The 22,854-nt window shown below is 47.2% G+C and overlaps 1 protein-coding gene across 1 annotated transcript in view; it reads left to right on the forward strand.

The window, feature by feature from the left end:
• The window catches only part of RAB36 (RAB36, member RAS oncogene family), a 63,690-nt gene that overhangs the window by 18,403 nt on the left and 22,433 nt on the right, over window positions 1-22,854 (forward strand). Inside the window, exons 6-9 of the mRNA XM_075320747.1 lie at window positions 4,952-5,003; window positions 5,079-5,160; window positions 21,675-21,765; window positions 21,862-21,981. Of these exons, the coding sequence (XP_075176862.1) occupies window positions 4,952-5,003; window positions 5,079-5,160; window positions 21,675-21,765; window positions 21,862-21,981 (345 nt within the window). The remainder of the gene's footprint in view (window positions 1-4,951; window positions 5,004-5,078; window positions 5,161-21,674; window positions 21,766-21,861; window positions 21,982-22,854) is intronic.

The raw sequence follows: 22,854 nt of genomic DNA on the forward strand, positions 1-22,854 counted from the left end.
GCCACAGGTAAAAGACCGTTGGGTGAGAGACATTCTGTCTCACGGTTACAGGATAGAGTTCAGCTCTCGTCCTCCGACTCGATTTTTCAGAACATCTCCGCCTCCCGAGCGAGCCGATGCTCTTCTGCAGGCGCTGGGCACTCTGAAGACAGAAGGAGTGGTGGTCCCTGTTCCTCTTCAGCAACAGGGTCACGGTTTTTACTCCAACCTGTTTGTGGTTCCAAAGAAGGACGGGTCTTTCCGTCCTGTCCTGGACCTAAAACTGCTCAACAAACACGTAAAGGCCAGACGGTTCCGGATGGAATCCCTCCGCTCCGTCATCGCCTCAATGTCCCAAGGAGATTTCCTTGCATCGATCGATATCAAAGATGCTTATCTCCACGTACCGATTGCTCCAGAGCATCAGCGCTTCCTGCGCTTCGCCATAGGAGACGAACACCTTCAGTTCGTGGCACTGACGTTCGGCCTGGCGACAGCCCCACGGGTTTTCACCAAGGTCATGGCTGCAGTAGTTGCGGTCCTCCACTCTCAGGGTCACTCGGTGATCCCTTACTTAGACGATCTGCTGGTCAAAGCTCCCTCTCAAGAGGCATGCCAGCACAGCCTCACCGCTACTCTGGAGACTCTCCAGAGTTTCGGGTGGATCATCAATTTTCCAAAGTCAAATCTGACACCGGCCCAATCGCTGACATATCTTGGCATGGAGTTTCATACCCTCTCAGCGATAGTGAAGCTTCCGCTGAACAAGCAGCGTTCACTACAGACGGGGGTGCAATCTCTCCTTCAAGGTCAGTCACACCCCTTGAGGCGCCTCATGCACTTCCTGGGGAAGATGGTGGCAGCAATGGAGGCAGTCCCTTTCGCGCAGTTTCACCTGCGTCCTCTTCAATGGGACATCCTACGCAAATGGGACAGGAAGCCGACGTCCCTCGACAGGAACGTCTCCCTCTCTCAGGCAACCAAAGCTTCCCTTCGGTGGTGGCTTCATCCCACTTCATTATCGAAGGGGAAATCCTTCCTACCCCCATCCTGGGCGGTGGTCACGACGGACGCGAGTCTGTCAGGGTGGAGAGCAGTTTTTCTCCACCACAGGGCTCAGGGTACGTGGACTCGGCAAGAGTCCTCACTTCAGATCAATGTTCTGGAGATCAGGGCAGTGTATCTAGCCCTAAAAGCGTTCCAGCAGTGGCTGGAAGGCAAGCAGATCCGAATTCAGTCGGACAACTCCACAGCGGTGGCTTACATCAACCACCAAGGAGGAACATGCAGTCGGCAAGCCTTCCAGGAAGTCCGGCGGATTTTGATGTGGGTGGAAGCCACGGCCTCCACCATCTCCGCAGTTCACATCCCGGGCGTGGAAAACTGGGAAGCAGATTTTCTCAGTCGCCAGGGCATGGACGCAGGGGAATGGTCCCTTCACCCGGACGTGTTTCAGGAGATCTGTTGCCGCTGGGGGATGCCGGACGTCGACCTAATGGTGTCCCGGCACAACAACAAGGTCACAGCATTCATGGCACGTTCTCACGATCACAGAGCTCTGGCGGCAGACGCCTTAGTTCAGGATTGGTCGCAGTTTCAACTCCCTTATGTGTTTCCTCCGCTGGCACTGTTGCCCAGAGTGTTACGCAAGATCAGGGCCGACTGCCGCCGCGCCATCCTCGTCGCTCCAGACTGGCCGAGGAGGTCGTGGTACCCGGATCTGTGGCATCTCACGGTCGGCCAACCGCGGGCACTACCAGACCGACCAGACTTGCTGTCTCAAGGGCTGTTTTTCCATCTGAATTCTGCGGCCCTCAACCTGACTGTGTGGCCATTGAGTCTTGGATCTTAGCGTCTTCAGGATTATCTCAAGAGGTCATTGCCACTATGAGACAGGCTAGGAAACCAACGTCCGCCAAGATCTACCACAGGACGTGGAAAATATTCCTGTCATGGTGCTCTGATCAGGGTTTTTCTCCCTGGCCATTTGCCTTGCCCACTTTTCTGTCCTTTCTTCAGTCCGGATTGGAAAAGGGTTTGTCGCTTGGCTCCCTTAAGGGACAAGTCTCTGCGCTCTCTGTGTTTTTTCAGAAGCGCTTGGCCAGACTTCCACAGGTACGCACGTTCCTGCAGGGGGTTTGTCACATAGTCCCTCCTTACAAACGTCCGTTGGAACCCTGGGATCTGAACAGGGTGCTGATGGTTCTTCAGAAACCACCGTTCGAGCCAATGAGGGATATTTCTCTCGCACGCCTTTCGCAGAAAGTGGTTTTCCTAGTAGCAGTCACTTCACTTCGGAGAGTGTCTGAGCTAGCAGCATTGTCATGCAAAGCCCCTTTCCTGGTGTTTCACCAGGACAAGGTGGTTCTGCGTCCGGTTCCGGAATTTCTACCTAAGGTGGTATCCCCTTTTCATCTCAATCAGGATATCTCCTTACCCTCTTTTTGTCCTCATCCAGTTCACCAATGTGAAAAGGATTTGCACTTGTTAGATCTGGTGAGAGCACTCAGACTCTACATTTCTCGTACGGCGCCCCTGCGCCGCTCGGATGCACTCTTTGTCCTTGTCGCTGGCCAGCGTAAAGGGTCACAGGCTTCCAAATCAACCCTGGCTCGGTGGATCAAGGAACCAATTCTCGAAGCTTACCGTTCTGCTGGGCTTCCGGTTCCCTCAGGGCTGAAGGCCCATTCTACCAGAGCCGTGGGTGCGTCCTGGGCTTTGAGGCACCAGGCTACGGCTCAGCAGGTGTGTCAGGCGGCTACCTGGTCGAGCCTGCACACTTTCACGAAACACTATCAGGTGCATACCTATGCTTCGGCGGATGCCAGCCTAGGTAGGCGAGTCCTTCAGGCGGCGGTTGCCCACCTGTAGGACGGAGCCGTTACGGCTCTATTATGAGGTATTATTTACCCACCCAGGGACTGCTTTTGGACGTCCCAATTGTCTGGGTCTCCCAATGGAGCGACAAAGAAGAAGGGAATTTTGTTTACTTACCGTAAATTCCTTTTCTTCTAGCTCCAATTGGGAGACCCAGCACCCGCCCCTGTTTTTTTGTGTACACATGTTGTTCATGTTGAATGGTTTCAGTTCTCCGATATTCCTTCGGATTGAATTTACTTTAAACCAGTTTATAATTTTTTTCCTCCTTCTTGCTTTTGCACCAAAACTGAGGAGCCCGTGGGAGCACGGGGGGTGTATAGGCAGAAGGGGAGGGGCTTTACACTTTTAGTGTAATACTTTGTGCGGCCTCCGGAGGCATAGCCTATACACCCAATTGTCTGGGTCTCCCAATTGGAGCTAGAAGAAAAGGAATTTACGGTAAGTAAACAAAATTCCCTTCTTTGGCATTAAACGCTGCAGTTGAAAAAGCAGCAAAAAAGCAGGTAAAAAGCAAAATGCGGTCACACCCTAAGGGGCACTTTGCACACTACGACATCGCAGGTGCGATGTCGGTGGGGTCAAATTGAAAGTGACGCACATCCGGCGTCGCAGGCGATATCGTAGTGTGTAAAGCCTTTTTGATACGATTAACGAGCGCAAAATCGTCGTAATCGTATCATCGGTGTTGCGTCGGTCATTTCCATAATTTGGACATGACCGATATTACGATGTTGTTCCTCGTTCCAGCGGCATCACACATCGCTGCGTGTGAAGCCGCAGGAGCGAGGAACATCTACCTGCGTCCTGCGGCTCACGCCAGCTATGTGGAAGGAAGGAGGTGGGCGGGATGTTTACGTCCCGCTCATCTCCGCCCCTCCGCTTCTATTGGCCGCCTGCCGTGTGACGTCGCTATGACGCCGCACCACCCGCCCCCTTAATAAGGAGGCGGGTCGCCGGCCAGAGCGACGTCGCAGGGCAGGTGAGTGCATGTGAAGCTGGCGTAGCGATAATGTTCGCTACGCCAGCTATCACCATGATATCGCAGCTGCGACGTGGGCGGGGACTATCGCGCTCGGCATCGCAAGCATCGGCTTGCGATGTCGTAGTGTGCAAAGTGCCCCTAACAGTCCACACTGATGATGCTATATGATTTGTATACTCAGAGTATGCCTATATGATAATGCAATTATTTATATATATACAGTATATATATTATATATATATCTCTATATATATATATATAGATATATATATATATATATATCTATATATATATATATACATACATATATCTTGTGTGTATTGTTAACCCTTTCCCGTAAAGTCCCAGTAAAAACAGTTTAATACATAATACAGCCAAGGAGAAAAACAAAAGCTCATGAATCAGGAAAAAAGCACCTGGTAAGAAAATTAACAGCATTATTATTACTTTATTGGATGTTGATTACTTATACTAAAATTAAAAGATAAACTACCAATTCATCAAGAGCGCCGCTGTTCACGCTGGTCTTGATGGGGGGGGGCGCGTGTATTGAAATCAGATGCTTCTGATCCATGAAGAAGTGCACTACACCAGAAATCTCACTCCAATCTGGTACTGGAGTAAGATTTGTGGGTTATAGAATGCCTCAACTCGTCGCATCCTTCCCGCGCCGACCCATCCCTTTGTCGTACCCGGGAGAAACTGGTGGGAAAATGGCAAAAAGTTACAATAGTTGTGCCTAAGTTTTGCAACTTGTAAAAGATTTTACGCCGGAATTGTGGCTTGTAAGCTTAAATAAATCGATGCCAAGGGCTAAAAGATAAAAAAAATGTTCATGTAGTGCTTCGCCCTATTTCTATGGCCTGTGTAGAGGGAGGTAGTGATGATCACGTAACACAAAGGACAATATCTCTGGAGTTATGAAATCTTACATTTTTCTCACATTAATGAGAAACCATGGAGCACAGCAGTGCCGGCATCTCCATTATCCCAGGCATGTGAGGTGAGTGGTCTTGATAATGGGCACATGTCTCCCCACCAGGTTAGGTTGACACATCTGACTATATGGTGAGCTCCTGAGGCTTGTTCATTGTTTCTTTTACCTTACAGTCATTATTACCGCCTTTGATCTTGGTGACATCCAGACCCTGGAGCACACAAAGTAAGTATTAGCAAACACAAGGGGCTTGTTTGCACATCAGAGCCCTATCTGATGTCACATCATCTGTTGTTCCAGGCACTGGCTACAAGATGCTCTTAAAGAGAATGAACCTGATACTTGCTCTGTCTTCCTTGTAGGAACTAAAAAAGACACACTGGTGAGTGAAGAATGCTCTTTCTCTGTTGATTTATTGTACATTAGGCTATGTGCGCACGTTGCGTACTAGCCCTGTAGAAATTTCTGCAGCGATCTGAAGAGCACACGTGCGCTTCAAATCGCTGCAGAAAATGTCCGTAGAAAAAAAAAAAAAGCCGATTCCATGCGCTCTGCCTGCAGCTCCTGCCATAGACAGAGCAGGGGCTGCCGGCAAAGCACACGGAAGAAGTGACATGTCACTTCTTGAACGCAGCGCTTCGGGCAGCAGTCGAAGCGCTGCGCTCTAAGACGCCACATGCGCACGGCCTCTGCACAATCTCCATAGATTATGCAGGGGACGCAGGACGCATGCAGTTACGCTGCGCTACAAAGCGCAGCGTAACTGCATGAATTACGCACACGTGCGCACATAGCCTTACATTTCCAAATTAGTTCTTTATTTTACTCATTCTATCTGGAATGGTTAAGATTAACTTAAATCTACTAAATAATCATGATTGATCATCCCTACAGATTTGGCAGGTCCCCTTTAAGGTGTTTTTTACTAGTACACAACATTTTTATTGTTTTTTAATGATTTTATTAAATATTTTTCGACATCATTTTTCAAATGTATAAAGTGAGTGAAAGGAAAAGGCAAGGCAGGTAACAAAAGTGGTGAATATAGGGAAAGAACAGATTTGCACTTTGTTTTTTTCTTTACCATCTTAAAAAAGTCATAACTTTATCTTTTCTCCAATTTATATAAGCAATAGTGCAGGCTCATTGGTCAGAAACAATCTTTTTTTTTTATCTAAGTGTTTTTTTTAACCATCTATGCAGATTACTATTTCTATCTTCATAATTATTGAGTGCACAAAGCGGGTAATACTTATTGAAAATTGATATTTGATATTTAAAATACACGTCTTTTCGTGTAAAAATGCTCAAGCTTTTGTTCCGTTCTATTTTGGCTGTTTCACCAGTGACAGTACACGGCCTCAGTCACAGAAGATCCAGAGATGAATTACTACAAAACCCTTCCCCCAACCGCAGGCAGGGACTTGAGGTCAATTGCACCTTCAAAGGAACAAGATCAACATTTTCTTTTATGTACATGAACACAAAGAAAAAGAGTATTTCCATGTCTGTCTGGTGGATATAGGAATCAAACGTTATGTAAATGTGTACATTGAGCTTGTATATTTAATATCACGTAGATAGGAAAAATCTTCTTTGGATTTGAATTACATTTTGAGATACAAGGAGGCCGTCTGTCCTTTTTAATCTATGTGGGATTTGATGCTCACCTGTTGCCAGGGGCCATTGTTTTGGTTGCCAGCTTTCTTAAGGTCCAGTCACACTAAGCAACTTACCAGCGATCCCAACAACGATAGGGATCGCTGGTAAGTTGCTAGGAGGTTGCTGGTGAGCTGTCACACTGCGACGCTCCAGCGATCCCACCAGCAACCTGACCTGGCAGGGATTGCTGGAGCGTGGCTACACGAGTTGCTGGTGAGCTCACCAGCAACCAGTGACTAGCCCCCAGTCTCCTAGTTACAGCACACATCAGGTTAATTAACCCGATGTGTGCTGCAGCTAAATGTGCACAGAGCAGGGAGCAGCGCACACTGAGCGCTGGCTCCTTGCTCTCCTAGTTACAGCACACATCGGGTTAATTGCCTGATGTGTGCTGCAGCTAAATGTGCACAGAGCAGGGAGCAGCGCACACTGCTTAGTGCTGGCTCCTTGCTCTCCTAGTTACAGCACACATCGGGTTATTACCTGATGTGTGCTGCAGCTACATGTGCACAGAGCAGGAGCCGGCAGCACAGGCAGTGAGAGCGGAGGAGGCTGGTATCAAAGGTAAATATCGGGTAACCAAGGACAGGGCTTCTTGGTTACCCGATGTTTACATTAGTTACCAGACTCAGCAGAAGCCGGCTCCTGCTCACTGCACATTAGTTGTTGCTGTCTCGCTGTCACACACAGCGATCTGTGCTTCACAGCAGGACAGCAACAACTAAAAAATGGCCCAGGACATTCAGCAACAACCAACGACCTCACAGCAGGGGCCAGGTTGTTGCTGGATGTCACACACAGCAACATCGCTAGCAACGTCACAAAAGTTGTTCGTTAGCAGCGATGTTGCTAGCGATGTTGCTTAGTGTGACGGGGCCTTTAGCCAAGGTAAACTGTTCACATGAGTGGTTGTAACATTTGCTATGTGAGGATCTTGGATAAGATATTTAATCCAATGATGGCTAATATGAAAAAGAGATGTAAAAAAGCCTATATAATGGTTATATGGAAGCATAAAGGTAGAGCTGGGCTCGGTTTCAAAGTTTCCCGGGTACCAGGCCCGGGATTCTGGCTGTGTGATCCGGATCCGGCACACAAGAAGTTAAAAAAACATAAAGAAAATAAGAATAAAACGAGCGCTTCATACTTACCAAGGCCCCGTCTCAGCTGTACACTGCTCCCGCACCGGTGTATGTTGCTCCTGTGGCCTCATAATTGCTTGACCATAATGCACTCAGCTCTGCTTTCCTCGCCCACTGGCCAGCCTGGCCTCTGTGATTGGTTGCAGATACGTGCTCCTAACTTGTGTGATGATGTCTGACTCCAATCAGTCATCGCGGCTCATTCATTCTCTGGAGCGCACAGCGAGCGGTCATGCTCTATGGCCGCTCGCTGTTACAGAGATGTAGCAGAGCTGGAATCGTCGTGGGACTTCGTGTGGATTATGTCGGACCTGCAGGGGTGTGTTGGGGTTAATAAAGTGGTGAAAGAGGGTGGTTTTTCTATTTTATTCCAAATAAAAGATGTTTTCGGTGTCTGTGTTTATTTACTGTCACTTACTGATTAGTAACGGGGTGTCATAGACGCTGCCATTACTAATCCAGGACTTAGTGGCAGCTGTGAGCTGCCATTAACTTCTTATTACTCTGATTGCACCACACCAGTGCAATCGGGAAGAGCGAGGTAAAGCTCTGGGATTGTCACATCTAATGGAAGCGACAATTTCGGGCAGCTGGAGGCTGATATTTTTAGGCTGGACCTCCCCAGCCTGAGAATACAGCCCCAGCTGTCAGCTATATCTTGGCTGGGTATCAAAATTGGGGGGACCGCACGGCTGTTTTTTAAATTATTTATTTAAATAGTAATAATAAAAAAAACCGCATGCAGTTCCTCTTAGGCCGGAGTCACACTTGCGAGGGGCTTGCACGAGTCTCGCATTGCATCACCCATCATGGCCATACACTCTCCTGACAGGAGCAGGTCGGTTGCATGTAGTTCTATGCAGCTGGACACTCGTATCTGGCAAGCGTCAGGCCGTGCCGGGTGATGCGATGCCAGACATGTGCAAGTGTGTCTCCGGCCTTACTGTGCACTCATACGAGCAGTGTGACTCGCACGAGTCTTGCATCGCATCACCTGGCAGCCGCACACTCTCCAGACACGAGCGTGTAGCTGCATAGAAATACATGCAGCCGACCCGCTCCTGTCAGGAGACTGTGCGACTGCCAGGTGATGCGATGCGAGACTCGTGCGAGTCATACGTCCCGTCGTGTGAGCGCACCGTAAGACCGGAGTCACACTTGCGCGAGTCTCGCATTGCATCACCCAGCAGCCGCACACTCTCCTGACAGGAGCATGTATCTGCATGTAAGTTTATGCAGCTGCAATCTCCTATCAGGAGAGTGTGCGGATTCCGGATGATGCAATGCGAGAAGACTCACACAAGTGTGTGACTCCAGCCTTATTTTGATACACAGCCATGATAAAGCCCAACAGCTGGGGGCTGCAGCCATGGGCTTTATCTGTGCTGGTATCAGCATACGGGGGACCCTGCACCGATTGTTTTATTTATTCATTTATTTTTATACCACAATACTCATCCGCAGACATTTGCACTGCTGTTCCCGCCCACTGGCCGTCCTGGCGCCTCTGATAAGTTGGTCATCTGACTCGCTGCCACTCAGTGTGGGGGCACATCTAACTGCAACCAATTACACTCACCGGTGGGCGGGGAAAGCAGTGAATATTCAATGAGGGTTAATTGTCGGCTTCGGAAGTTAATGTATGACCTGGAAGCAGCTTGCCGGCATGACAGATGTCTGGTGAGTACACCGCCCGCACTCCTACCCCCCTATCCCTTCCAACAACATTGTTACTCTCCGGATTCTGGTTCCCATAGACTTATATGGGTATCAGTTTCTGGACTGAATCTGGGTTTTTTTTAAAATTCAGCAGGGACCCGCTGGTCCTGATTTTCTGTGACTTCGCCCGGTTCTACTAATGGGCCTCATTCAGAGACAGTGAATTTTACTATATACAGCAATACTGTGATATTGCGTTCAAGTCTGCTGAGAGGACAAATAAATAGAAAGTATAAAAAAAAGTGTAAAAGTTCAAATCACACCCATTAAAAAAAAAGGTAATGAAAAATACACATAACTGCCATATCCAGAAAAGTCCAATCCATCAAAATATGAAAATAATTAACACCGCAAAAGAAGGGAATTTTGTTTACTTACCGTAAATTCCTTTTCTTCTAGCTCTAATTGGGAGACCCAGACAATTGGTGTATAGCTACTGCCTCCGGAGGCCACACAAAGTATTACACTTAAAAGTGTAAGGCCCCTCCCCTTCTGCCTATACACCCCCCGTGGGATCACGGGCTCCTCAGTTTTAGTGCAAAATCAAGAAAGAGGAAAGCCAATAAACTGGTTTAAGCAACTTCAATCCGAAGGAATATCGGAGAACTGAAACCATTCAACATGAACAACATGTGTATACAAAAAAAACAGGGGCGGGTGCTGGGTCTCCCAATTAGAGCTAGAAGAAAAGGAATTTACGGTAAGTAAACAAAATTCCCTTCTTCTTTGTCGCTCTATTGGGAGACCCAGACAATTGGGATGTCCAAAAGCAATCCCTGGGTGGGTAAAATAATACCTCGTAATAGAGCCGTAAAACGGCCCCTTTCTACAGGTGGGCAACCGCCGCCTGAAGGACTCGTCTGCCTATGCTGGCATCCGCCGAAGCATAGGTATGCACCTGACAGTGTTTCGTGAAAGTGTGGAGGCTGGACCAGGTAGCCACCTGACACACAAGCTGAGCCGTAGCCTGGTGCCTCAAGCCCAGGACGCATCCACCGCTCTGGTAGAATGGACCTTCAGCCCTGAGGGAACCGTAAGCCCAGCAGAACGATAAGCTAGAGAATTGGTTCCTTGAACCACCGAGCCAGTCTTGATTTGGAAGCCTGCAACCCTTTACGCTGGCTAGCGACAAGGACAAGAGTGCTTCCGAGCGGCGCAGGGACGCCGTACGATCGATGAAGAGTCTGAGTGCTCTCACCAGATCTAATCAAGTGCAAATCCTTTTCACATTGGTGAACTGGATGAAGACAAACAGAGGGTACGGATACCCTGATTGAGATGAAAGGGGGGATTCCACCTTAGGGAGAAATTCCGGAACCGGACGCAGAACCCCTTGACCTGGTGAGACACCGGGAAGGGGACTTTGCACGACAATGCTGCCCCGACAGACACTCTCCGAAGTGAAGTGACTGCCCCTAGGAAAACCACTTTCTGCGAAAGGCGTGAGAGAGAAAAATCCCTCATAGGCTCGAATGGTGGTTTCTGCAGAACCATCAGCACCCTGTTCAAATCACAGGGTTCTAACAGTCGTTTGTAAGGAAGGACTAATTGGCAAACCCCCTGCAGGAACGTGCGTACCTGAGGTAGTCTTGCTAGGCGCTTCTGAAAAAAATACAGAGAGCGCTGAGATTTGTCCCTTAAGGGAACCGAGCGACAAACCTTTTTCCAACCGAATTGCAGGAAGGAAAGAAAGTAGGCAAGGCAATTGGCCAGGGAGAAACTCCCTGAGCAGAGGACCAAGATAAGAATATCTTCCACGTTCTGTGGTAGATCTTGGCAGATGTGTGTTTTCTGGCCTGTCTCATAGTGGTAATGACCCCTTGAGATAACCCTGCAGATGCTAGGATCCAGGACTCAATGGCCACACAGTCAGGTTGAGGGTCGCAGAATTCAGAAGGAAAAAACGACCCTTGAGACAGCAAGTCTGGTCGGTCTGATAGTTCCCCCGGTTGGCCTACCGTGAGATGCCACAGATCCGGGTACCACGACCTCGTTGGCCATTTTGGAGCGACGAGGATGGCGCGGCGGCAGTCGGACCTGATCTTGCGTAACACTCTGGGCAACAGTGCCAGAGGAGGGAACGCATAAGGGAGTTGAAACTGCGACCAATCCTGAACGAAGGCGTCTGCCGCCAGAGCTCTGTGATCATGAGACCGCGCCATGAATGCCGGGACCTTGTTGTTGTGCTGAGACGCCATTAGGTCGACGTCCGGCATCCCCCAGCGGCAACAGATCTCCTGAAACACGTCCGGGTGAAGGGACCATTCCCCTGCATCCATGCCCTGGCGACTGAGAAAGTCTGCTTCCCAGTTTTCTACGCTCGGGATGTGAACTGCAGATATGGTGGGTGCTGTGGCTTCCACCCACAGCAGAATCCGCCGGACTTCCTGGAAGGCTCGCCGACTGCGTGTCCCACCTTGGTGGTTGATGTAAACCACCGCTGTGGAGTTGTCCGACTGAATTCGGATCTGCCTGCCTTCCAGCCACTGCTGGAACGCTTTTAGGGCAAGATACACTGCCCTGATCTCCAGAACATTGATCTGAAGTGAGGACTCTTGCTGAGTCCACGTACCCTGAGCCCTGTGGTGGAGAAAGATCGCTCCCCACCCTGACAGACTCGCGTCCGTCGTGACCACCGCCCAGGACGGGGTTAGGCAAGATTTCCCTTTCGATAATGAGGTGGGAAGAAGCCACCACCGAAGGGAAGCTTTGGTTGCTTGAGAGAGGGAGACGTTCCTGTCTAGGGACGTCGGCATCCTGTCCCACTTGCGTAGGATGTCCCATTGAAGAGGACGCAGGTGAAACTGCGCGAAAGGGACTGCTTCCATTGCTGCCACCATCTTCCCCAGGAAGTGCATGAGGCGCCTCAAGGGGTGTGACCGACCTTGAAGGAGTGATTGTACCCCTGTCTGTAGTGAATGCTGTTTGTCCAGCAGAAGCTTCACTATCGCTGGAAGAGTAAGAAACTCCATGCCAAGATAAGTCAGCGATTGGACCAGTGTCAGATTTGACTTTGGAAAATTGATGATCCACCTGAAACTCTGTAGAATCTCCAGAGTAACGTTGAGGCTGTGTTGGCATGCCTCTTGAGAGGGTGCCTTGACCAGCAGATCGTCTAAGTAGGGTATCACTGAGTGACCCTGAGAGTGGAGGACCGCAACTACTGTAGCCATGACCTTGGTGAAAACCCTTGGGGCTGTCGCCAGGCCGAACGGCAGTGCCGCGAACTGAAGGTGTTCGTCTCCTATGGCGAAGCGCAAGAAGCGCTGATGCTCAGGAGCAATTGGTACGTGGAGATAAGCATCCTGATATCGATCGATGCTAGGAAATCTCCTTGGGACATTGAGGCGATGACGGAGCGGAGTTATTCCATCCGGAACCGCCTGGCCCTTACGTGTTTGTTGAGCAGTTTTAGGTCCAAAACAGGACAGAAGGACCTGTCCTTCTTTGGAACCACAAACAGGTTGGAGTAGAAACCGTGACCCTGTTGCTGAAGAGGAACCGGGACCACCACTCCTTCTGCCTTCAGAATGCCCACCGCCTGCAGCAGAGCCTTGGCTCGCTCGGGAGGCGGAGATGTTCTGAAGAATCGAGTCGGAGGACGAGAGCTGAACTCTATCCTGTAACCGTGAGACAAAATGTCTCTCACCCAACGGTCTTTTACTTGTGGCAGCCAGGTGTCGCAAAAGCGGGAGAGCCTGCCACCGACCGAGGATGTGGTGTGAGGAGGCCGTAAGTCATGAGGAAGCCGCCTTGGTAGCGGCGCCTCCGGCGGTCTTTTTAGGGCGTGATTTAGACCGCTACGCGTCGGAGTTCCTCTGATCCTTCTGAGGCCTTTTGGACGAGGAGAATTGGACCTGCCTGCGCCCCGCAAGGACCGAAACCTCGACTGTCCCCTCCTCTGTTGGGGTATGATCGGTTTAGCCTGAGGAAAGGATGTATCCTTTCCCTTGGATTGTTTGATGATTTCATCCAGTCGCTCACCAAACAAGCGGTCGCCAGAGAATGGCAAACTGGTTAGGCACTTTTTTGGAAGCAGAATCTGCCTTCCATTCCCACAACCACAAGGCTCTGCGTATTACCACTGAATTGTCGGACGCAACCGCCTTCCGGCTCGCCGAGTCCAGGACAGCATTAATGGCGTATGACGCAAACGCTGACGTTTGAGACGTTAAAGACGCAGCCTGCGACGCAGACATACGTGTGACTGCCTCAATTTGCGCTTGAGCCGCTGAGACCGCTTGGAGCGCCCAGACGGCTGCGAAAGCTGGAGCAAAGACACGGCAATAGCTTCATAGATGGATTTCAACCAGAGCTCCATCTGTCTGTCAGTGGCATCTTTGAGTGAAGCCATATCTTCCACTGCAACTAAGGATTTAGCCGCTGGAGATAGGAGGTCCACATTGGAACACTGAACCCAGCCCTTGACAACGTCAAAAGGGAAGAGATAACGTGTATCCTTAAGGCGTTTTGAAAAAACGATATCTGGACAAGCCTGGTGGTTCTGGACTGCCTCCCTGAAGTCAGAGTGATCCAGAAAGCGTACTCAATGTACGCTTGGGGAACCTGAAACAGAACTTCTCTTGCTGAGAAGCTGACTCCTCAGGCGTAGGAGCTGAGGGAGAAATAACCAACATATGATTGATGGACGCTGTAAGATCGTTCACTACGGTGTCACAATCAGGTGTATCCAGGTAGAGAACGTTCTCAGGATCAGAATCCTGATCAGATACCTCCGCCTTATCATAGAGAGAGTCCCCATGCTGAGACCCTGAATGATGCGGTGACGTCGAGGGATGCTCCCAGCGAGGTCGCTTAGGGGGTCTGGGACTGCGGTCCGAGTCAGACCCCTCACCCTGGGATCCCTGAGACACTCCAGGAGCACCTTGTTGTACCAACTGGGGGGGGGGGACCAGGGGCAATGAATCAACAGAGCCCATGGTCTGAGGGACCGGTCTGGACTGCAAGGCTTCTAGTATGTTAGCCATAGTCTCAGAAAGTCTGAAGTAAATACTGCAAACTCCGTCCCCATCACCTGGACCATTAGCAGAGACTCCGGCTGAGTAAGTTCCACAAGGGCCGTGCATTGCATACAATTGGGGTCCGTGGAACCTGCCGGCAGTATAGCCGTACATGCTGTACAGGCTGCATAGAAAAACCTGTGCTTCTGCACCCTTGTTTTTCACAGACGATATGCTGTTATCTCCCCCGAACCATCAAGGAGGGTATATAGCCAAAATACAAAAGTGCGACCGAACAGTGCAATGTATAGCGTACAAGCATATATCTATATGTGCATTTCGGCACTAGTGGGGTCAGCACCACAGGTGCTGCTTACCGCCCGGTCACAGCGGTTGTGTGACCACCAGAATCCCTGCCAGGGTCTTCCCAAACTTGTCTCTTTTCTCAGTCACAGAAAAAACTGACATGAATGGCTGCCGGCGTCCTGTGTAGAGGAGGAGGCCGTGGGCGTGCCCCAGAAAGTGCGGGAATCCGGTTTCACACTGTGTACAGTGAGAGGGGTGGAGTATGCAAAGCATGCTCCATCTCTCAGCGCTGCCGTGCTGTGCAGCGTCACGCCCTTACCCTGACTGGCAGGCCAGTGGGCGGTAACGAAGTGAGAGTAGGCCGCAAAAGCCGGGGACTAGAGTGATAAGCGCGGCCCGGCATATAAGCCCTGGTCGGCGCGGAAGTCCCCGGCGCACCACAAGTCCCAGCCGCGCCTGAGATAAAAATGGCAGCGGCGGTTAGCGCGGCAGTCCCTCAATACTCTAACACACCCAGCACGCTGTAGTGTGCGATGGCACCAGTGCGGGCAGCGCCGCCATCCCTGGCGCACTAACACACCCAGCAGTGCTGCCGTGTGTCTGTGCGCGGTCCCCTTTATGGGGACACAGAGTACCTCAACGTAGCAGGGCCATGTCCCTGAGGATACTCAGCTCCATGTCCAGCAGATTCCCAGGGGCTGTGGATGGAGCACGGCCTCAGTGCCTGGAGACCGATAAGATCCCACTTCACCCAGAGCCCTAAGGGGATGGGGAAGGAAAGCAGCATGTGGGCTCCAGCCTCCGTACCCGCAATGGGTACCTCAACCTTAACAAACACCGCCGACAAAAGTGGGGTGAGAAGGGAGCATGCTGGGGGCCCTAGTATGGGCCCTCTTTTCTTCCATCCGACATAGTCAGCAGCTGCTGCTGACTAAACAGTGGAGCTATGCGTGGATGTCTGACCTCCTTCGCACAAAGCATGAAAACTGAGGAGCCCGTGATCCCACGGGGGGTGTATAGGCAGAAGGGGAGGGGCCTTACACTTTTAAGTGTAATACTTTGTGTGGCCTCCGGAGGCAGTAGCTATACACCAATTGTCTGGGTCTCCCAATAGAGCGACAAAGAAATTTAAAGTATTAACCCATCTCGGAAAATGGTAATACAATCAAAAATTTATTTTTTATGTCAAATTTCTGAATTTTTTTTCACCTTTTAAAATTCTAAAAAAGTGACAAGTTTGGTATTGCTATAATCATAATAACGAGAAGAATTATATCGCAGGTCCTTTTTATCATGCGATGTATGCCATAAAAAACAATGCACAAAAACAACAACAAAATTGCGGAAGGGGGGGTGGATGTTCCACAATTTCACCGCACTTGGATTTTTTTTCCCCGTTTTCAAGTATACTATGTGGCAAAATAAGTTTAAAAAAACATGCTCTTAAATGTCTAGGTAGACAGAAAAAACAATATGGATCTTGGAAGAAAAGGAGGAATAAATGGAAATTGGCTATATCGAGGATGGGTTAAAAGATAATTAAACAGGATAAAACACTAAAAAAAATGAGCTCATGCAGTAATGAATTGGCTCATAGTCTTTCTTATCTTTCACAATTTCATATTTTGAAGATTGAAGATAGACATAAGTACATCGAGTTCATCCTATAACCTAACACGTTGATCCAGAGGAAGACAAAAACATCATGGGGCAGATGATGATTGTCCCGTTTAAAGGGAAAAAATCCTTCCCGACTACACATACAGCAATGCATATGCCGTGCAGTTTCATATCTCTCTTTTTGGTTTTTTTTGTTGTTTTTTTTTCCACTGTGGGTGAGAGATTAACTGTAGTGTCCTTCAGTTACCTAAAGCTGTTCATACATTTGGAGATTGTTACCACCCATAATCCAGAAACCTTTATACATATGAGAATCATGCTTACAGCTTAATTTTATAAGATAACTTTACAGATATAATATAAGGTTTATTGCTAGAAATATTTTGAGTAGGTTTTATTTTTACATATGTCACAGTATATTGTAGATCATCACATCACATTTTTTACCTACTTAACCCCTTCACGACCATGGACGGATATATCCGTCATGGAGCGTGTCCCGTTAAGCCCCGCCTCCTCCCGCGGGCAGGCCGCGGCGGTCGGCACACATATCAGCTGTTTTCAACAGCTCAGATGTGTGCCTGCTAGCCGCGGGTGGAATCGCTTCCACCCGCGGCCATTAACCCCTTAAATCTTGCTGCCAAAGTCTGGCAGCAAGATCTAAATGCGCGCGGCCATGTTTTTTACTTACCGCCGCCCCCACCGGAAGTCACGTGCGTGATCACGTGAATATCGGTGGTTGCCATCGTAGCACAGGGTCATGTGATGACGCCTGCAGCTATGATGTTTCACTTTCGTTTTCCCTCAGCCGAGAGCAGAGGGAAAAACAAAGTGACTGTATCTGCTGTTTACAGCTGTATAGCTGTGATCAGCAGATAGATAATAGCGATCGGATTGCTGATCGCTATAGCCCCCTAGGGGGACTAGTAAAATAAAAAAAAAAAGTTTTAAAAAAAACAAACAAAAAAACAAAAAACCTAAAAGTTCAAATCACCCCCTTTCCCCCCATTGAAAATTAAAGGGTTAAAAAATAGATAAATATACACATATTTGGTATCGCCGCATTCAGAAATGCCCGATTTATCAAAATATAAAATCAATTAATCTGATTGGTAAACGGCGTAGTGGCAAAAAAATTCCAAACGCCAAAATTACGTTTTTTGGTCGCCGCAAGTTTTACGCAAAATGCAATAACAGGCGATCAAAACGTAGCATCTGCGCAAAAATGGTACCATTAGAAACGTCAGCTCGAGACGCAAAAAATAAGCCGTCACTGAGCCATAGATCCCAAAAAATAAGAACGCTACGTGTTTCGGAAAATGGCGCAAAACGTGCGCCACTTTTATTGGACAAACTTGTGATTTTTTTTTTAACCCCTTAGATACAAGTAAACCTATACATGTTTGGTGTCTACAAACTCGCACCGACCTCAGGCATCATACCCACACATCAGTTTTACCATATAGTGAACACCGTGAATAAAACATTCCAAAAACTATTGTGCCATCGCACTTTTTTTGCAATTTTTCTGCATTTGGAATTTTTTTGCTGTTTTACAGTATACCATATGGTAAAACTTATGGTTTCATTTAAAAGTACAACTTGTCCCGCAAAAAATAAGCCCTCATATGGCAAGATTGACGGAAAAATAAAAAAGTTACGGCTCTCGGAAGAAGGGGAGCAAAAAACAAAAACGCAAAAACGGAAAGTGCCTCGGGACTGAAGGGGTTAAAATAAGGACACTAGAAGTTAAAGAATAACTTCTGAGCTGAGAAGGTCTGTCTTTGTTTTATCAATCAGTCCCAGTGTCAGCCACCCTTAAACGAAAGTCCGTAGTTGGAGATACTCCCACCACAAAAGGGGAATTCCCGGATAGGTCCCACGCAAGGTCATAAAATCTGAAGCTCTAGAAAGACACTCCACCACCTGTCCCAGCCCGACCAGATTCGAAGAGTGCCAGCTCAAGAACGATTCCTTCCCCATCACAGGTGAGAAGGCCGGATTATCAAAGAGAGGCGATCTGGACCATACCTCGCGATCAAGTATCCTCTCCTGGGAAACCTGTCCCAGAACAGAAAGGACTGAGTAAGAGGCTGGAGATCTGTATTAAGAGGGGCGGAGAGGCGGGGAAGTCCAGGGTAAAGAGGAGGGAGGCGACGGGGAAACCAACCGCTCAATCAACACCCACTGTTTAGAAGATTCATTAAAACACCAGCAGAACCGCTCAATAATATCTTGTTTATAGCGTTTATTATTCTGAACCAACACAGCTGGGCCTCATTGTAGGACTTTAAATCCTTAAGTAGACTTCAAGTCCAAGAGAGTGCTCTGGTGTAGAGTCGAGTATTTAAGAGAGAAGGTGTCGGCTGGATTAGTGGGCACCCAGACCCCCATGTACTTGATGGCCCTCGACTTCCACTTAAATGGGAAGGAGCTTTGAAGGGAGGCAACCATAGTGTTGGATAAGGAAACCTTAAGTGCCTCCGACTTTATAACAATTAACTTTAAAGTTGGACATACCTCCAAACCTCTCAAATTCTTTTATTAGAGCTGGGAAGGCAACAGTTGGGTTAGATAGGAATAGCAAAAGATCATCTGCATAGAGTGCCAATTTAACACGCTTCCCACTTATACTTGGTCCAGTAATGTCGAGTGATTTACGGATGGCTACTGCAAGATGTTTCATCGCTATATATATATATATAAAAGGGGGTAAGAAAACATCCCTGCCGTATTCCGTTAGCTATTGAAAAAGAGGGGGGCAAGGTGTTATTAACTCTGATTCTTACCATGGGGTGAAGGAATAGGCCCATTATTCTATTATGCATGAGTTCTTTGATACGTAGCTGGATTAAAGCCGACCGAAGAAAGACGCAATTTAGCCGGTCAAAAGCCTTGGCGTCGATTGAGAGAAGACATGCTGGGATATGATGCTTTCGAAGATAGGATGTGATTAGGAAGGTTTTATTAGTATTATCTCGGACTTCCCGATGTTGTATAAAGCCAATCTGATCGTTATGGATGGAATTGGGAAGGAGGGGGCCAAGGCAGTTAGCAATTTGTTTGGCAAAGATTTTCACATCTACATTGATTAATGAAATTGGGCGATAATTAGAGTAAAGGGTATGGTTTTTGCCTGGTTTTGGGATAACAGTGATAGTGGCCGACATGGTCTGGAGAGTAAAGGGGCAATCTAGAGAGACCGCATTAAAGGTTTTACATAGGAACGGAACTAACTCAGCCTGAAAGGTTTTATAGAAATTGTAGAAATTATAGAAATTGGCAGGGAAGCCGTCCGGCCCGGGAGTTTTCCCACTTGCCAATGCCTTTAAAGTTTCAGCAACTTCCTGATCCGTAAATGGGTCATCCAGGGCCGAAGCCTCAAGATCCGGTATGGGGGGCAAAGGAGTATCAGCCACATAGGAGTCTGCTGGAATCATATCCACCAACAAGCCTCTGAGAGTATATAGGGAGTTGTAATATTCTCAGAAGGCATCTAAGATCTCTTCCGATTTGTATACCAATTCCCCAGAAGGCCTTGGAATCGTGGGCACAAATTCGGTGGGTACACCAGGGTGCAGGAACCTGGCCAATGCTCTTCCCGGTTTGTTAGAGTACTCATAAAAGTATAACCGGGTTCTGTCCCGATAAAGAGGCAGGGCCTTATCTAGAAGCACTTTGAAGTCGGTTCTGGCATTGATCAGATCTGCAAGCACATGAGGGTCCCCATCCTGCTTATGCTCCAACTCAAGGCATTGGATGAAAAGCGACAGGCGCTCTATGTTAAACCTGTTATCCTTCTTAATCCTAAAGCCCTGCTGTATTAGAGTACCCCGATTTACACACTTAAGGGCCTCTCATTTCACTGGGAGGGGGGTCTCATCAGTGCTGTGGTGTTCCAGGAAGTCACTGATAGATTTTTTAACCGCTGCTAAACACGTGAGATCCTTGAGGAGGGTGGGATTGAGGGTCCAGGTCCACTCTCTCGGGACTGATTCAGGGATCGAATCAAGCAGCAAACAAGGATAACCTGGAAAAACAGTTCCTTCCTTCTGCTCAGGCAATGTTCCCCAATTCTGAGTACTGGTTTTTCCAGCAGGACAGTGCGCCATTCCACACAGCTAAAAAACAAGAAAGCCTGTGGAAACGCAGCAACCATCCTTGCTTATGTAGTCTTCTACTAGACAATGCTCCCACTAGCCAGTTTCCTACTCCACACTGATGAGGGGAAAATACCCCGAAACAGCTGTCTGTGGATGGATACCATGTTTGGCATAGGTGGTCTCCTTGACTGGAGACTGCCCTTCCCGTGGTTGTTCCTTCCCAGTGAAAGACCTGGCTAGTTTCCTGCCAGCGTTGAGAAACATGTGATGGTGTCTCCGCAGGCTTTCTTGTTTTGAATATTTCCCAGGGGGCAGTGCTCTAGAATCACTGCGTTGAGAAACACGTGATGGTGTAACCGCGGTGTTGGATGTTGATCTCCCTAAGGTCAACCATCCTTGCTTATGTATTCCACACAGGTAGGTCAATCAATGTGTGGATGAAGGACCACCACATCAAATCCCTGTCCTGGCCAGCCCAATCTCCAGACCTGAACCCCATTGAAAACCTCTGGAATTTAATCAAGAGTTAAGATGGATAGTCACAAGCCATCAAAAAAGAACTGCTTATATTTTTGCACTAGGAGTGGCATAAGGTTACCCAAAAGCAGTGTGAAAGAATGGTGGAAAGCATGCCAAGACGCATGAAAGCTGTGATTAAAAATCATGGTTATTCCACCAAATATTGATTTCTGAACTCTTCCTGAGTTAAAACATTAGTATTGCTTTTTTTCTAAATGATTATGAACTTGTTTTCTTTGGACTATTTGAGGTCTGACAGCAGTGCATTTTTTTTTTGTTATTTTGACCATTTCTCATTTTCAGAAAATAAATACAAAATGTATTGCTTGGAAATTCGGAGACATGTCAGTAGTTTCTAGAATAAAAGAACAATTTACATTTTACTCAAAAATATACCTATAAAGAGAAAAAACAGAAAAACTGAAAATTTTGCAGTGGGCTCTTAATTTTTGCCAGAGCTGCATATAGTCTCATCTCCTGAACTGTGCCCACTATTGCACTACAGTATTTCACTTTAGATATTTATGTATATGTTGTAGGTTTTTACATAGATTTTAATAAAATTATTTTTTATATTTATTACTTCTATAGGGACATGATCTGTAAGCCGCTTTTAAATTACATTGCGCCATTAAAATTTAGCCGGTGGAAATAATCTCTCATATGTCAAAAAAATATAAATTTGGGGTCTTTTAAGGTGAGGATAAAAAAATTAAGGAAAAAAACTCGAAATGATCTCTAAGTAGTTAAGCACGCTTTTCAAAACTGTAAATTTCCTTGGAACTCAAGATGGCATGTGTTACTTATATAATCTAGCACAGGTAAAAAGCTTTCTTTTCCTCATTATTCTACTTATTCTTGCAGTCAGAAGCAGAATGTGAACGGACAGAACGAGACGCTTTGAAATATGCTGTGGAGATGCAGGCTGAATACTGGTCTGTTTCAGCAAAAACAGGTGCAAATATTTCCACATGTCCTGTATTTAGTATTTATACCACTGTAGTATATATGTTATTTAGATAACACAGTTTTGCTTTGTTTCATTGTATAGGTGAAAATGTAAGAGATTTCTTTTTTCGAGTGGCAGCTCTTGCCTTTGAACAATCCATGAAAAAAGAGCTGGAGAAAAACAGACATAATACAACTCAGATTGGCGCTGGCAATCTCATACGTACGTAGTGTGAATAATTTGGAGTAGTAATGACATAAGCTCTTTTAAAAATTTGTTTGGGTCAACCAAAAGACAGGTTGCTGTCTACAAAAGTTGATAAAAGTTAGGAGATAGGAACTGTTAATCTGCACTGCCAAAGGAAGGAGTATCACTGAAGATCGATCAAGTTAAAACATCTGATTTTTATTTTATATGCATTTCAAATTTATTCCAACTCCTTCTTCAGGAGAAAATCCGTAATCTAATTTTTTTTCCTGAAGAAGGAGTTGGAATAACTTCGAAACACGTACAAAATAAAAATCAGATGTTTTAACTTGATCAATCTTCAGTGATCCACCTTTCTTTGGCAGTGCGGATTAATCCTTCCTATCTAACTTTTATCATCTATCAATGTGGGTTCTGTAGCAGCCAGCCTTTGTTTACATGCCTTTTTAGTGGTTGTGTCTATACACAACCAAATTAAGTTGTAATTATTGAACTTCCTAACTGGTGCCGCCAGGTAAGACACCATCTGCGCCTCTTTGTCTTTTCAGTTCTACATTATTGTCTATAAAAGTTGTTAAAATTAGACTATGATTGATGTTGTACAAGATTTTATAAAAATGTCATAAAGCAAAGAAGGTGATAAAATAACCAAATACGAGATATATTTTGTTTCTTTTTGTGAACTGTCTGGAAGTGATGACTTGCATATAATGCCCATATGATCGCTGCAGACAATGATTGACATTACCAGTGATCGTGTGTGTATTTGGCACAGCAGGTCAAGATTGTCAGGACTACTAAAGTCACAGGAGATTTGCCTGATAACTATTATTTATTTTATCACATTCATTTCTTCATGCCCCTTTTCAACCTTTTGCCAACTTTTGA

This window comes from Anomaloglossus baeobatrachus, chromosome 1, assembly GCF_048569485.1.
Source record: "Anomaloglossus baeobatrachus isolate aAnoBae1 chromosome 1, aAnoBae1.hap1, whole genome shotgun sequence".
Taxonomy (NCBI): Eukaryota; Metazoa; Chordata; class Amphibia; order Anura; family Aromobatidae; genus Anomaloglossus; species Anomaloglossus baeobatrachus.